Source organism: Agelaius tricolor, unplaced genomic scaffold (assembly GCF_023055355.1).
Source record: "Agelaius tricolor isolate 1412-34295 unplaced genomic scaffold, bAgeTri1.0.p SCAF_46, whole genome shotgun sequence".
Lineage (NCBI taxonomy): Eukaryota > Metazoa > Chordata > Aves > Passeriformes > Icteridae > Agelaius > Agelaius tricolor.
Window position 1 is genome coordinate 1,500,831 of NW_027269306.1, and position 16,494 is coordinate 1,517,324.

The 16,494-nt window shown below is 41.4% G+C and overlaps 1 protein-coding gene across 5 annotated transcripts in view; it reads right to left on the bottom strand.

Moving 5' to 3' along the window:
- The window catches only part of KIAA1549L (KIAA1549 like), a 135,829-nt gene that overhangs the window by 56,316 nt on the left and 63,019 nt on the right, over positions 1-16,494 (bottom strand). For all 5 annotated transcript variants that reach the window (XM_071455237.1, XM_071455233.1, XM_071455234.1 and 2 more), the window contains exons 4-10: positions 15,968-16,080; positions 13,052-13,271; positions 11,380-11,513; positions 8,983-9,145; positions 6,023-6,082; positions 4,365-4,516; positions 2,788-2,959 (exon numbers count right to left, since the gene is read on the bottom strand). In XM_071455237.1, coding sequence (XP_071311338.1) covers positions 2,788-2,959; positions 4,365-4,516; positions 6,023-6,082; positions 8,983-9,145; positions 11,380-11,513; positions 13,052-13,271; positions 15,968-16,080 — 1,014 coding nt within the window. The remainder of the gene's footprint in view (positions 1-2,787; positions 2,960-4,364; positions 4,517-6,022; positions 6,083-8,982; positions 9,146-11,379; positions 11,514-13,051; positions 13,272-15,967; positions 16,081-16,494) is intronic.

The following is a 16,494-nucleotide window of genomic DNA, read 5'->3' on the forward strand; positions in this document are numbered from 1 at the left end:
GAACACACATGGAGTCCGTACATGGTGTCAAAAACTGACTGGCTCAGCAGGAGCAAACTGGCAGAGCTTTTTAAAAAACAATGAAACTAGCTGGAATAGTTACTATCAATATCAATAAGGCAATAAGAAGATGCTTCTCTTGTGCTCTAGAAATAATTTATCATAGTTAAGGTCAAAAAGAATTCATTATTTCTGAAGGAGTAGAAATAATGAGGCTGAAAAGAGCTACTTGCAGATACATTAATGATGGCACCAGGAAAAGAGTACATTTCAGAAATGCAGCAATGCAAAAACATTTTAGACTCCATTTCATCAGAATAATCTCTCTTAGTTATGAACCTTCAACTTGTTCACACATATGAGATCCTCCTGTGACACATTCCCAGTTCTCTCATTTCATTTCTTTCTGGAAAAACGATCAGACAACCTCTTTATAGTGCTGAACTTAGTTGTAGTGAAATATTTAGTGGACTTCCCCATGCTATCCCTGTTTATTTTGCTGTGGCACTGGTTGCTGGCCTGGGCAGGCAATTGTGAGAACACCAGCACAAAGCAGCCATTCCCCTTTCCTGGGGGACCGGCGCTTTCAAATGTCATTGAGCTTATGAGCTGTCAGAGGCACTCAGCATCTCTCAGGATCAGACTTAAATGCAAACCAGCTTCTTCTGCAGCAGGCATTGGGAACTTTACAGTTCTCCAGCTGAAAGCCTGGCTGGAGCCTGAGCCTGTTCTCTTTGTAGATTTGCAGCGTTTTGCAAAGCTGGTGAAGTTTGTTGGGTGATGTAGGAACAGCCCCATTAGGCTCAGAGCTTGAGCATAAGACTGCAAAAAGGCCAGGTTGGAGACTTTCAAGGTTCACTTTTCAACAGACTTGCAGAATTCTTAATTATTGACTTTGACATTTAGTTTGGGGATGAAAGGGCTGTGGGGAAGGAAACGGAATCTGAATTTTAACAAATAACAAACTTTAATTATAGACTGCTGCTGTGGAAGCAGCAAACAATGGTTGAAAAATTATATTTATGCCTTCTAAGGGATGCAGAGGAAATGATGACCTTATGGCTAATAGCATAGACATTTAGGAGTCCTAATTTACATCTTTAATTCAGTTACCAGACTCCAATGTGACCTAAAGTCAATCCATGGTTCATTCAACTTAGTAAGACTTCAGTGGAATTTGAAACAAGCCTTTCATTCTGTTGTAACTCAGTCTCTGGCTCATAACACAGGAACATCCATTTTTTTGTGTTATTATTCATCTGTCTCATCTAAGCCAGCTATGAGCTCCCGAGGGTACACGTCTTTTCTCACAGTATTTTGGGACAGAATTTTCATTCTGCTAGAACAGAAATTATAATGAGCAGAAATGAAATCCACACAAAGTATTTTCTGTGGCGATACAGACTGCAAATAACCATGTCCAAAAGGAAAGAAATGGTGTTTTTTCCATAATAAGGTATAAAGATGGAATTGCTTCCTACATTTCAAATACTCTACCTTCAGAATCTCAGGTACCTCAGGTCACAATTTCAGTTCCTGTCTTTTCTATTTTTACAGTGTTCTGTGCATACATGGCTGGTATGAAAATCTACAGATGAATGAGGCTGCCTCATCAGACCATGGAAATACAAAGTTAGATGATGAGCAGTAGCTTCCATAATTGCCTAAATACCCACATAAATATAAATCACATCATTGCACAAAGAGCCAGGAAACTGCTATATCTATACCTTCTATAGTAAAAAAATACATTTAAGAATTATTCTCATGGAAAACAAAATTACTTGGAATTTAAATGCTGGAATTTATGGAATGGAGATCCTTGGGTTCAGCTGAATTAAAGCCAGAAGCAGACCATGATCAAATCAAGGATCAGATACAGTACGTGGTGCATTCTCTGGAAATTGTATCATATTTCAGTCTTCTTATTCAATCCTATGTTTATGGATTATACACAAACTACTTATTATAGTGGTCTCTTCTTTTCCTGTCACCATTTTACTAAATTATTTCAGTACCACCACTCCTCCAGGCAGATATAATTGCACCAGGGACAATTTTATGTGCTCTTTCACCAGTAAGGAGATCCAGTGCAGGAGTCCACTACATAATTTTGATTCCTTCTAAAGAAATACTTTGGCAAGTTGGAGAAATCCAGTTAGCAAAAGGCATGGGTTTGTACACTGCATGAAGCATAATTATACATTATCTTAACTGCATGAAAAAACACTCCAGGCTTCACCATAGGTTTATGACTATGGGCCAAGTATATAGGAATATCTAAAAAAACCATTTAAAGAAACCTGTGTTCACAATCACTCAGTAACTGATGAAGGTCTTGAAAGAGAAATTTGAAAACATTTTACTTTTCAAGAATGAAGTATTTTTGGCCACATTATTCTGAATGATACTATCATATCTTGAATCTGAAAACTGCACATGTGCACAAGTAGCTCTTTTCAACTTCAGTTTTCTGATTTGTGTCTGAATAATATCTTTAACAACCATGTAGTTTTCTTGGTGAAAATTGTTATTTAAAAAATAATAATCCCTTTGAGATAGAAAGAATCTATACTATTTTGATGAAGTCAAAAATAAGGGACATCTTAACAGCCACAACATTTTACATTTTTTGGCCAAGTTATATGAACAGCAACTTTGCCCCAGTCATCATTAGTGTGTGGTGTTATGGTTTTGTCCGCATCAGAATTAATTGTGACCTTCCATAGTGTTCAGATCATGGAATAAAGCAATGGTTAAGTATGGAATTTTTGAAAGGACTCTTACGATCAGCTTGAACTTGGATGACATAGCCCAGGGTCAAGGCCATCCTCTGCGAGTCAACTGTACTCAGAATTTTGGCAGCTGCAGTGCCCAGCAAAGGCTTCCCGTTGTATAAAGTGTAATATGTCAGTTCAGCTGGCTCCTTGGGTCCTGGAATACGTTGAATTTTGACCATCTTTAAGGGAAACAAAATAAATAAATGAATAAATGAGGAGAGAAAGAGAAATAAACTGTGTTTGTGTAATACCACTGCAAAACTTGCCAGGAGCTATTTGGAGGCAGTGTCCACAGGGAGCTCCTTCAAGACCACCTACAAGCATAAGCTCCATGCAAATATCCTCATAGGATCAGAGCTTCTCGCCTTCAGAGCCCAGGCTATTAAATCATTCAGTCAGAAAAATAATTAAAATTCTTCTTGAAAAAGAAATTAAACATAATCCTAAGGTAAAACCCTACACTAAGAAAAGCATGCAGCAAAGAGTAAAGGATCAAATTTTTAGACATTACAGTCCTCTGTAAAGGGGGAATTCTTATAATCTGTTCTAATACTGAAAACGCCACTTTGTTGGCATATTGCAGTTGAAAAACAGCCTCCCATTTTCCTTCCATACTTATTATTTTTTTGTCCCAGGTTGATAACAAAGGAATCATGCTTTTCCCATTTTATTCTGTAGAACACTGGCAGAATTTTTCCATTGTACCTCTACCTTTCCTGAGAGTGGAGAAAATGTCAAATATTTCTAATGATGAGAAGAAAAAGGAGTTTTATGATTATTCTCCATTATGTTATGGACTAAAATTTTACAAAGGTTCTCACTTTGGCAAGTAAAATGTGTTCCTTCTTTTAAATCCTTCCAGTGGAACAATATAAAGAATTGTGTGAGCAAATGGAAAATGCAATTACTTGGGTTTATGCCTTACAATAAACAATTCCTGAAAAACAATTTAATTACTTTTTTAAATAACTGATTTTTGAAGATTGAAGAAGAAATCTTTTAATTGCCCACAGCAACATTTGGCTTAATTGGTGAGAGAACAAAACATGATCAGTTCAAAATACTGAATGAAAAATGCTGTAAATAAGAGAAAGATGATTAATAAATTACTCAGGTCTCAAGTCTCTACTTCATAACATGATCTGGGGCCACATGATTTGATGACTAACCCTGTATAAATAAAGGCTGCTTTGTACATTTTTTTTTCCAACAAAAAGAGGAAAAAAAAGAAGTTCTGGCTTTGAGTTACCTAGGAAACTTTTATCAAGAAGAAAAAATCTGGAACTCTTCATTATGCTGAATATGCTAAAATATGTACTTTGTACCAATCCTCATAGCAACCAGAGAGAAAATATTTATGAACACTGATTAACTAATGATGATTTCTCGAGGATGACAGGCATGCCAACATGGCTGGCTGCAAAAAAAGGCACCATCAGCAGTGCCAGGCATTCTGCCCTCGCTGCTTTGATACCCATGAGAAATACAGGAAATCTCAGCCTAGAAATTCAGCTAGGCATGTCTTTTACAGGAACTGAAGCAGGACAGATGCAAGCCAAGGACTTTTTTTCACACACTGAGCACCTGCACAGTGTAGCTGCCCACGGTGGTGGCACGTCTGAAGCGCCTTCCCTGCTGGTGGGACATCATGAACAGCGGGGCCAAGCGCTGCTCCATCAGCCTGGCAAAGCTCTGGTTGTTCAGCCCCAGCAAAGCAATATCCACCCCTTGGATCACTGTGGGAACACAGAAAAAACACAGATCAGCACTTCATGCACCCACAGGTGAAGTAACACATGGTTTGTGGGACAGTTTGGGACAGGGAGGTGCAGACTAACTTGGAAATTAAACACCTGGACGCTGTTATCCCCTCTCAGCAATTCCCTGTGAGGATATAACACACTTCTGTTTCAGTCCCTGCACAGCTCATCTCAGACAATATCAATGATGCTTCATAAAATCTCAAAATACCATTTCTAGGCCTTCAGTTCACCTTCAATTTACTACTCTGTGATCTTCAATGTAAAAATTAGGTTCAAGCCTATTTGAGAGCTGCTGGGTTAATGCTTATTGCCAGATGCTCCTGTTAACCAGTTTCTATCCTGAGGATTTGAGGCCTGAAGTTTGGATTTTGTACAGTCTCAAACAAAATATCCTGTCTGAGAGCACTGAAACCTGAATAAACATTTCTGAAGTTTAAATGAAGGCATCTGAAGTATAAATCAATGCAAGATTTAAAAGACACTGGATTCTAAAGTTCAAAAAAAGTGATATGACAAGCAGATTCAATTCATACATATGTATGGTTTTTTTAGCATTATTTCAAAAAATTCTTCTGAGACCAACAGGATCTTTTTGAAAACAGAGTTTCCATTGTAATATCAATAATAACCCATCACAGCAAGTGTGCAGAGGCAAGAAATGGAGTATCAGGTTCACAGGGTCCATACTGGGAAGAGCTGCACCACTCCTTTCAGAAGATTATCATCTCTGCATAAACTTATGTTTTATTTTAAATTTATGAAAAGATGGAACTGGTACCAAGTCTATTTCATGTCAGAGCCCTTTGCTCTTGCTCTCCTGAGCCTTAAACAATTCCAGGTACAGACACACCAACTAGAAAGGCTTTGGTATCACTCAAAGATGTCTGAGGGAAAGGGTCTCTTTCTTGCCCAGTTATCATTTCTCAAGTCAAAATGATTATGCATGAGAAGGTGGCACCTGTGAAATGACTTGATAAAAGAAGTGTTTTGAAGCCTAAGAGCTTCAAGTGAAAGATGCAAAAAATCCCTGCACCCAGATAGTCAGCAAATCATAACAAAGTTCCTTGGTGTAACAGCCTCAACTCTGCTGCTCAAGGACAGACTGCTGCTCAACTCTATGTCTATGTGTCTCTTTTGATTTCAGATTTAAATCCATGTCCCAGGGTATAATAAATAAATAAATAAATAAATGGTCTGTTTGTGTCTCAAAACTCTCAGAAGATAGTGCTCCTCCCAGAATTGTTTCAACCAAAGTGCTATAAATTCTGAGGTGGGTGTTGCTTGCTGGAGATGTCACTGTTGAAGATGATCTATCACTTATGCCACAGAGTGACTGTAAGTGCATTTGCCCAGCTGAAGGCAGGTTCAGTGGGCAGCCACTTATTCTGTGTAAAATTACTGCACTGCTGTGTTGATATAAATGAGCACTACAAATTATTACCTGGAGTGCCTGGAGGAGGGAAGGACATTAGAAAGTACCTGTTATCACCCAGTAGTCTCTAGTTGATTCCGAGACATCAAGGTTTGGATACTCCAAAGCTTTAAAAACAGAAGATTAAATTATGTCATAATATTCCAACATCCTACACATTATGCCTCCCAAAACTGGCTACCCTGACAACAATAAATAAAATTGAACTATGGCCTAAGAGGAGATCTAGAGCATAATTTTCAGGGTTACAATTTCTTTTCTGTCTGAGAAAGAACACCAAGTGTAAACAGAAGAAGCACTGCCATACAAAGTAGAACATATATCTCCTGTTGCCAAAATACTGGCTGGGACAGTAGTCTGAGATGAAGCCCAGGAATGCCCAGAACCAAGAAGGATAGGTAATAGGTGTTGTATTCATCTCTGCTGCTTTCTCCCCTGCAGAAAACCAGATGAGATTCCATGATGATTCTGTGATTAATCCTTATGTAGCCCAGAATATAGTTTCAGCCTAAAATACCATGAAAATATACCAGGATCAGACTCTACACAGACTGCAAACAAGACTAACAAAACTGTGAGCACACCTTGGAGTGTGGTGCTCCCTCACTGTGCACCACTTAAGGCATTACTACCATATGTGTCTGCATCTGTGAGAAACTGATATTTGCTGTTGTGATGCCTTTTGTTAGCTCCCTCATCTCCAAAGTGCACTAGGCTGTAAAGCTCAATATGCTGCTAATTCATTCCACAGCTCAGCGTTTGTTCAATTGATGAATACCAGGAACTTAATTCAGAAAACATCCATGCTCTGCACATTGATAGGCTGCTACTGAGTCACCTTGATTTTTAAACCCCAAAGTGGCTCAGAATAGTAAACATTGTAAAGGATTTGATTACACACAGTAGCTGCTTTTGAGGAGGATTTCACAGCGTGCCCCGAGCTGTGCATTTCCAGGACAGACTGCAAAGGCTCTGGAGGAGCCACTGGAGCCTACTGGGAAATAACATGCTCAGAGAACAACCTCAATTTTTGTTTGATAAACTGAGACAACTACACTGCCACATGAATAAGCATCAAACACTCTTCAAAGGAAACATTTTCCAGACACGCTCTCAGTGTGGAGCCGTAAACACTGCGCGTGCATTAAGTTCATGAGTTTGCAGTACAGCTGCTGCACTGGGAATAAAACCAAGAGCTCCAAAATGAAATATAAGCCATTAGTTGTTAAAGAAACACTAGCTAAAGACTTTATCAGGTCTGTTCATCATGTGTGGGGATCAGCAGACAACTGCAGTACCACACAAGACTTGCTGTGTGACAAATGGCTTGCACAGCTCCGGACTACCAAGCATGTGCTTGTATTGCCTTTGTGAGAAGCACCACAATCCCCCTCCTATGCAACAGGCCTATTTTGGAGGCTAAACACTTGAACTGAGCACAGCCAGCACCAAAACTTCCTCCAGCTGTCTCCTTGAGCTCCTGGATGGCCCATAAAGACACATCCTGAACACCAGCCATCAAAAAGGAGCCTGTCTATTGAGGAATGGGGGACATCCCTTCTAGGTCCATGACCACACCCTCTACCAACAGCCTCCCTCCCTCTGCCTCCCCTTGCCTATGGAAAGACTTTATGAAAACACAAGCCCACTGTTGGAACTCTGGATGCTGAGAATTTCAGACTTTCTGTGCTGACAGACTCTGACCCTCAGGAGAGCACTGTATTTGACCTGAGGCTGTGGAGAAGGCTTCCAAAACGGAATGACAGAACTGGGATTATGGGTGTGTAGTTTGATTGGAGGTGTGTAATATCATGTGGTGAAAAACTTAGAGTTTAAGGTTTTAGAAGATGGTATGTGTCTCTTACCCTGTGATGCAAACTCTGATTCAAAAGTGTACCAACACAGTGCAAGAACTTATAGGGCAGTTTCACCTATTTGTTGGCAAATACTGTAATATGATAGGTAATGCCCCAAGAAGGACATACAAACCTCCTTTCCCACCTAAGTTAGCTGTGATTCCTGACTGCCTCACAGCAGAGAGAAACCACTTATCCCACAGAAAGCTCATCCTGCAAGTCACTGGTGAACTGCACCATGTAATTTCTCAGCTGTTGGGCAGTTTGCAAACAAAATGGACTGGCAAAAAAAAAAAAAAGTAATTTGTGTTTTCTTCAGTGCTCACTTTCCAACAGTCTGCTTCTGCATGTACCCAGCACGTCTCTTCTCACTCCCAGCAAACAGAGAACTCCAGTCTGCAGCAAGGTTAATTTCACACATCACATTAACAAGCAGATTAAACAGAAATCCCCATAATCAAGTGTCTTGTCCCTTTAATCATTTTAAAGAAATCAGCAGGCAGTCAGAGAGCACATGCACCACACGGGCTGCCCACACAATTGTCTCCAGCTCTTTGTACCTCAGAGCCTTCATAGCAACTGGAACTCAAGAAAACCATTGATGCCAAAGTGCTCAGACCACGTGCAAACTGAGGATGCAGTTCTCAGCAAATGCACCAAGAGCTTTTTAAAACAGAAGCACAGGTGGAGCTCATCCCACTACCCAAACACACAGTCCCAGCCTGATCCCAGCCCAGCCCCTGGAGCAACCACCAGGGCTGAGGATTCCCCTGAAGCAAAGGGCTTTGCTGAAGCTAAAGCTCAATCAGTGCTGTGCTAAGCACTCCTGAAATGAAGGCTTTGGGACCTTTTGTGCTTTGCTTTTCACAAAACTACAATTTTATTTTGTTTGTAACCTAGCACAGGAATTTGTTTTGTTAATGACAAAGTTTATATGTTTTTTCCTTAGTTTTTGTCAGTGTTGCTAGCAGCCAAAATAAACACTGAACCCAGGGGAAAAAAATAATCTAATTCTCCCCCCCCCCCCTTTTTTTTTTGTAACAAAATACAGTTTAAAAAGTTAGCAGAAAAGCCGCCTACAATCCCTGAGCTTGACAACAAGGCCAAATTCTGGTGCTGGCTAATCTTGATGGTGGGAAGCACATACTTACATTCAGCAATGGTGAGAGGTGGGTAGGTGAGGTAGAAACCCACCAGCTCAGCTGACAGCTGATTAAGAAGGTTGCTGGAAATAGTGCCATTTAGAGTTGTGCTTTGATTTTTCACTACATAAAACAGAGTGACAGCTTGGGAGACATTGGAGGTGTTCAAAATCTGAAACAGAGGCAAAAAATAATGTGTTGCTGTGGTTCAGCTCATTACAAAAAAAAAACAAACCACCAAGGCAATGCAAAGAAACTGGGGAAATGTTAACCTGAAGAATGGATTAGCTACATCTCATCCAACTTTACCTGTGTGATACTTTAATCCCTGCTTTAGCACTTGAAGGGTTCCTGGAGGACAGCAGCAGGCAGAAAAGGTGCAACCAGGACTGACAATGTTTTCCTGTGTTTTTACCAGGGAATGTGGGATGAGGGAGAGGATGCTTATCAGAAAAACCATCCAGTGCTTGATGCAGATAAATTGTGCTGTTTATCTTGCTGTCTTTCCTGCCTTCCTACTGCTGGTTTATAGACCCACACATTTTCCATATGAAATTAAGGGATATCATGTCTTTGTGTTCCTAATATCATATGAATCTCTGTACTCCTCCCCACTCTAGCTCAGTGCCAGTCTGCTGCTGAGCCCAAATCTGATTACTACATTTTGAGGACCAATTCTATTCAGCAAGTACTGGAAAAGATTCTCCAACATCAGGAATAAAACCCACATCTTTTCTTGAAAAACTTATGCCCAAGGGCAAGAGGGATGGGGTTATTTGGCTACTGATAGGTAGGCCTGACAGCATTCATGAATGTTATTTAAATACCCCATTTTTATGGTTTGGATCACCAAGTTAAAAGAAAAACCATGATACAAAAAAGAAGCATCAGAAGAGCCCAAGGTCAAACCAAAAGTCTGCCTAGCCAATGTCCACCTACAAATGGCTGGAGCAGAGGGTTGGAGAATTAGCACAGGACAAGAGGAATAAATGGCTCTCAACAGTGTAAGATTCTCCCACAGCTGTGTCAGAGCCATAAATCATATGCCTGGGTTTAAAAAGGGTTGATAACTTTTTATTCTATCTCTTTGGCCAAATGTTTTTTGTAATTTCCATATTTTTTCTCCAGTTACATCTGGACATCTTTATGCACAGTGAAAGGATGCTTTTTTTTAATTTAAATTTGAGTAGTTCTGTTATGGGAAACTCCAAGTGGCAACTCCTGATTCCCTACTGGCTGGAGAGCCACGGCCAATTTCATTTCTCCTTGCATGGAAGATGCTTCATGCCTTTTACCCACCTTCCCTCTACTCTCCTAGGGCAGCAATACCTTTTCTGAACTGGCTCTGTCTGCTCCAGAACTATTCCCTAGTTTTCAATTAATCTAAAACTCTCATACAGTGTTTTGTTGCATGGACTTAGTCTTTTGCATGATACTGGAATAACTTCAAAAAAATTTATCATGAAGATCACACCCTCGAGCCTCTTACTTCCCAGCCTATATGTTGCCACCAGGACTCCATCCTATCTCTCCTTAAATTGGCAATATCCACAAAAACAGCCACTACCTTCTCCTAGGACTCTTTCCAAAATTGCTTAGGTGCTTTGTGAGATCTGCCACTTCCACCACAAGCAAATCAGGCACCATGAAGCTCACCTCAATGCCACAGGTCCAGCTGTTGAAAAACTTGATAATCCCTGTACCTATTGTGGTAGGCCCTCTCTTGCCCTGTGTTTTGCTGCCTCTCTGAGCTCCACCACTTTGAGCTCAAGCTCACAAGAAACAGCACCAAAATAATTAGCAGAGCGCTGATGACAAAATTTTCTCCTTCTGAGGAGCACAATCCATACACAGAGTTTTATCAAAAATCAAAAACATATCATAATATTGCCCAGAAGATAATTTCTCTAGTCCTGAAGTGTGGCATAGAATGTAAGAGTGTTGGCCCACTATACATATAAAGGTGTGTAAAAATTTGTGGTGAATTTGTGCTCCGTGAGTATGAAACTGAAATGCATACCAAGAGAAAGAAATCTATTCCATTATTTCAGATCTCAAAAACAACTGTGCCTAGCACCATTTTTATACCTGAATAGCTTCACTGAAAGCAACTAATGTGTCAGAATAACATGTTCAGTAAAAACATAAATTTGGAAGACTGTGTTTTTATACTTGGAATTTCATTTATATGACTGAAGTGCAAGTGGTAAAACTCCAATTCATGAAAAGCCTTCTATAAATCATGCACTTGTAAGTTTTCCTGCAATGCATAAACGATCTTATTGCAGACGAAAACATAAATTTCCTTCCACAGTGGCTAGCAAAGGCACTGTGCTGGAATAAAAGCATACACCTGGCAAAGAATAACCAGAAGAGATTGGCAATAGGCAAAGTACACAACTGTACCTGAACAGTTAAGTTGTTGCTGGTGTTTAGGACCTTTCTTTCAGCATCCTGGAATGCTCTCTGGAGCCGCTGTTCCATGGTCTGAACAAATTTGCATGACTGAATGTTGTCTGTTTGACCCACAAACTGCAGCTCTGGAAAAAAAGAAGGCATTAGAACGCGGACAAAGTATTCTTGTTGCAGCACCAAGAACAAAATGATCAATTTACACATTAAGCAGGTGAAGATAATGCCACTTCAGGAACTGCACTAAATTAGCCTTAATTAAGACAAAATGTAAGAATTAAATTGCATTATTAGAGCTGACACTCTCCACAAACAAATGGAGATTGCTTCTGCAATGATGTAGAAGATGGTAAGGCCTGTTCACTGTGCATATACTTGCTCAGAGCCAGGCAATAAGCAAAGTCATTCTAAAAACCAAGTTATAATCTTAAATCTTGCGGGTCATCTGGTCCTGCAAAATATAATCAATCATAATATTGATTCTCATTCTGTTTTATTTTCACTCTAGGAAAAATGTACTTGTAACTGCCGTAAGTATGTGTATACAAACATTGTAAGCACACGTGTAGGAAATATTTTTTTATCATTTAATGTATAATTTCAGAGCACTCTGCCCTCTTCTAATCTTACAGTGCCCCACAATTACTCTGCACTGCCACATCCCCTTGATGCCTTTTTGGGACTACCTAAAAACAAAGGCCAGACAAAATTAAAGGAAAAAATGCAGTTGTATTTATTGAAGGGCCTTCAGGTACATTTCTGGCAGACAATGCCCCCCTCAGGGGCTACACCCAAAAAAAATGGATGACAGGTCTTGGGTTTTATACTTTTATAAGTTGGGTCCATTTGCATATTGGGGGTTAATTTTCCAATTACAGCTTCAGGTAACGAAGTCATTTCCCCCCAGTTTGCTGCCCCCTACTCACTCTTGGGGTCTGAGACAGTGAGATGTCCTTGATTCCCAGGCCTGGAGAGGAATTGCTTTGCCTCACCAAACTGGGAGAACAATAGCTAACACTCTATATGGAGTTTAGAGTTACACACCAAAGAATTGTAGGGTTACAAATATATGAAAAATTTAAAAGCTAAAACCTAAGGCATCACCCTCACAGCAGTGCCCTGACAGCAGAGCACAGGGGTGCCCACAGGGGTGTCTTTGATTCCCAGGCCTGGAGAGGAATTGCTCTGCCTGACCCAACTGGGAGAATAGTAGTTAACACTTTATATGGAGTTTAGAGTTACACACTAAATAATTGCAGGGTTACAAATTTATGAAAAATACAAAAGCTAATACCCTAAGGCATCATCCTCACAGCAGGGCTTGTGGCCCTGGCAGCAGAGCCGAGGCTAGGGGTGCCCACAGGGGTATCCTTAATTCCCAGGCCTGGAGAGGAATTGCTCTGCCTGACCCAACTGGGAGAATAGTAGCTAACACTTCATATGGAGTTTAGAGTTACGCACTAAAGAATTGCATATATTACAAATATATGAAAAATATAAAAGTTAATACCCTAAGGCATCATCCTCACAGCAATGCCCTGGCAGCAGAGCACAGGGGTGCCCACAGACACCTGACCCCACAGCAGAGCCTGTCCTGCTGCCACCCCACTGCCCAGAAAGGGCACCACGGCCACACACCCAGCCCAGGCAGGTTTCCCTCACTCACCTGTCTTCAGCTGGAAGTGGTAGGCGGGCAGGGGCTGCCAGGGCAGGGCCAGGGCCACCAGGGCCTGCAGGTGTGGCACGTGCTGCTTCATGTCAGCCGTGGCGTTGCCCAGGCCGTAGGCCAGCAGCTTCTCGGCGACGGCAGCCGGCGTGAAAACCAGCCTGCCCCGCGTGACGTAGTAACCCACGGTCAGGTTACTCGACTGCTCCAGGATTTCAACCTAAAACACACAGGGCAGCATGGTTTTTTAATTTTTTTATTATTATTATTTTGCTCGCTGTTTGCGGAAAGCCAGGGTGCCGGGAATATTTGGTGGCCTGACCCCCAGGGGAGCACTGACTTTGACCCTCATTCATGGAGAAAGTTTCCCAGACTTCAAGATAGACTGGAATCCACAAAAGTGTGAAATAGATTATAGAGAGTAGTGTAGGTGTATCACTTGGTGAGAAGTTTAGGTTTTGGTATTTTTAGTATGTTGTGGATGGAAGCAAGATGAAAGGCACAGGGTGTCATGCTGGGTTTCTTCTTCATGCCTCTTCTTTTTCATGGGTTTGGGTGGCATTCTGTAAATGGGCAGAAAGATGATCTCTTTGGGATCAGTTATTGGGTTAAAAGGGAAAATAATCTAGGTGTCCTTTCTTAATTGGATAGTTAATCTTAAAAGACCTTGTAACAAGAGATTATTGCCCATTTTGTGCCTTCTAATGAAAAGCTGCTGAACTCACACTAATGAGACTGTTTTACTGATAAGAAATAATAATAAACACCTGAGTCCAAACATGAATTATAGTCTCAAGTGCCTTCAATCCAGACCCAGAGAAACCAACAGCAGTTCAGATGGTGTTTGTGGATGTGACAGCCTGGTCAGAGAGCAAGAAAACTAGATAAGATTTCCCAGAATCAGCCTGGGAGACTTTAGGGAGTTGAAGATAAACAATGATATCCAATTATTAAAAACAACCTGCAGGCGTTGTTTTCCTAATGTCTGTTTTCTTGTTATTCTCATAAGATTGTCTATATAAATGGGTGTCTTGTTAATTAGCCAATCAAGTGAAATGCATTGATTGAATGACCAAGCAGGTCCACCTGTATCAGAACAGTGTATAAAAGAGCATATAAAAGAAGTAAAGATGAGTGCTTTATGCCACTCAGCCTTCTGACGACTCTGTGTCATTTCTTACTAAACAGTGACAGCTGTTTGATGGGGTTTCTCACCCTGAATATGTGTCCCTTGCAGAGTTTTTATCCTGCAATCCCTATAAACCCTGTGGGATCAGTTAGTGTCATATCAGACATGGTGTGGATGCTGAGAACCAGTCAGAGAAGAAAGTCAGATAAACTTACCCAGGAATTGCTCTTTAAAGTTTTGGGAAAGTCCAGAGAAGGAATTAAAACAATTCTTAATTTTGTAGCTGGTGTTATTTTCTCATAAGATATTTACAAGAGGGTGGTGTGCCTAATTAGCCAATGGTATGAGGGATATTGATTGAGGACCAATCAGGTCCACCTGTATTGTAGCTGTCTACAAAAAGTGTGTGGTTTTTAATAAAATAGCTTTTTGCCTTCTGAGATTTTGGAGTCCATGTGTCACCTTATTCATCCTCCTCAATACAATAGCGACAGACACAGTATTAGCAGAGCTGCTCAGAGAGTTTTAGGCTCAGCCCACGCAGCATGGGCTCCGAATTAAAGGAGTGCAGAACTGCTACCACAGCTGCAAAGCTCCAGGTTAGGCTGGCCCTTCATCCATGCACAGATACAGGGACATTTTACATATACGTGGAAAAACACAGAGAGCTTTCAGCTCCTACTCTGTGCCTGAAGTTCACTGACTTTTTAAAAGACAAAAGTTTCCAATATTTGGTTGGGTTGTCTCTTATCTCCTGTTCTCCTGTACTGTCCCAGATGGTTAAGTCTATGAGCAGACCTATATGAGTGGAAATGCCAAACCACAAGAATGGACACATTGTGTGTCAAAACTCAAAACATGAGCTGAGTTTTACTTCAAAATTCAGTATTTTCCAAAAAGCTTTAGCCCTGGAACTGGTCCTTCTTACTAAGTTTTAGATGGTTTCCTCTGTTAGAAGGTGGCAGCTTCTCTCAATTTGTAAAAAGGTAGGGGACTAAACCTGGCAGTGTTTATTGCTGCTGCCAAGGAGCACACAATGCCCAAAGCAACTGACATCCTCCGCACTTGCAGCAATAAAGCGTGAGGAACAAAGCCAACTTGATAACCTCGGTTTTGAGAAAAATTACTTTTTTCCTTCCCAGAGGCTTGGACCCCACACAAAGCCCAGCCTGAGTGCACAGGAAGCTGTGTCCCAAGGAAAAGGGCCCTGGCAGCCCACCCGATGCTGCTCCCACACACAGCAGTGCAGAGGTCCATGCAATTTAGCTGCAAAGTGATGAACACATCACCTCCATTTATTTTCAATAAAACATGTTTTTTCCCTGCTTGGGATTCTTGTTCCTGTGAAATTGCACCTGTCAGGTACTGGGTTTGCAGAGCAGAGAGTGGACTGACAGCACTGACATCCCATTTACCAGCCATGCTCTTGCCATTGATCCAGGCTGAGCACAGCAGGACCTGGCTGCCCCTGAGCAGAAGTCACTCCTGAGCTGCAGGGGGAAGAGGAAACTGCTGTCAGTAGTCATTTCCCAGAGCACACTTAAAAGAAGTTTGCATTTCTCTCTTCTTCTTCATCAAATAAACTGCTAAAAGCTTTGGAGTATTCCTCATATTTTTAGAGACCAGAGTGGGTGCCACCTCTGCCTGCTCTCCATAGGAAAATATCAGAGCTCCCCTCCAAGAGGCTTCCTGCATCCAGGGACACCACTGGGGCTGCAGGCAGCTGTGGTTCTTTGGTGGGAGAGCTGTTTTGGTGAAATCAAGCAGGGAAAGCCAAGCACGCTTACCTGAGCACTGACATTCTGGTTGAAAGCTTGTCTCAGCACTTGGTTGAGGCCTTTTCTCACACTGTCCCTGAAGGCATTGCTGATCATCATCCTCCTTGTGTTCAGAAACAGAACTGTGGAGCAACAAAAGCCACAGGGTGGTTTGAGACATCATCACACTCTTGTTTGCTTTCTTTAATTGTTTTTCATTGGGCTGGCTGTGCAGGGATCATCAAAGCAGCCGGGATTAGCAGCAGCTCCAAAGACAAGAACTGCAGGGGCTCAGCAGCTCCTGAGTTCCCTATTCATCCCATGGCAATAGCCCATTGTTTCCACGTTTCCAGAGCAAGGTCTAACAAATGCAATTTCATTAGCAGCAACAACAAGTCTTTGCTATGCTGCCTCTCCAAGGAGGCATGAGGCCACTCACTGCCTGAGGACAGACTGGCACAGCATTCCCAGGGGACTGAGCCAGAGCTGCACAGGCAGGCTTCACGTCTTCATGGCCACAGTTACATAAAAGAAATCTGCTGCTCCACTGCTGCAAT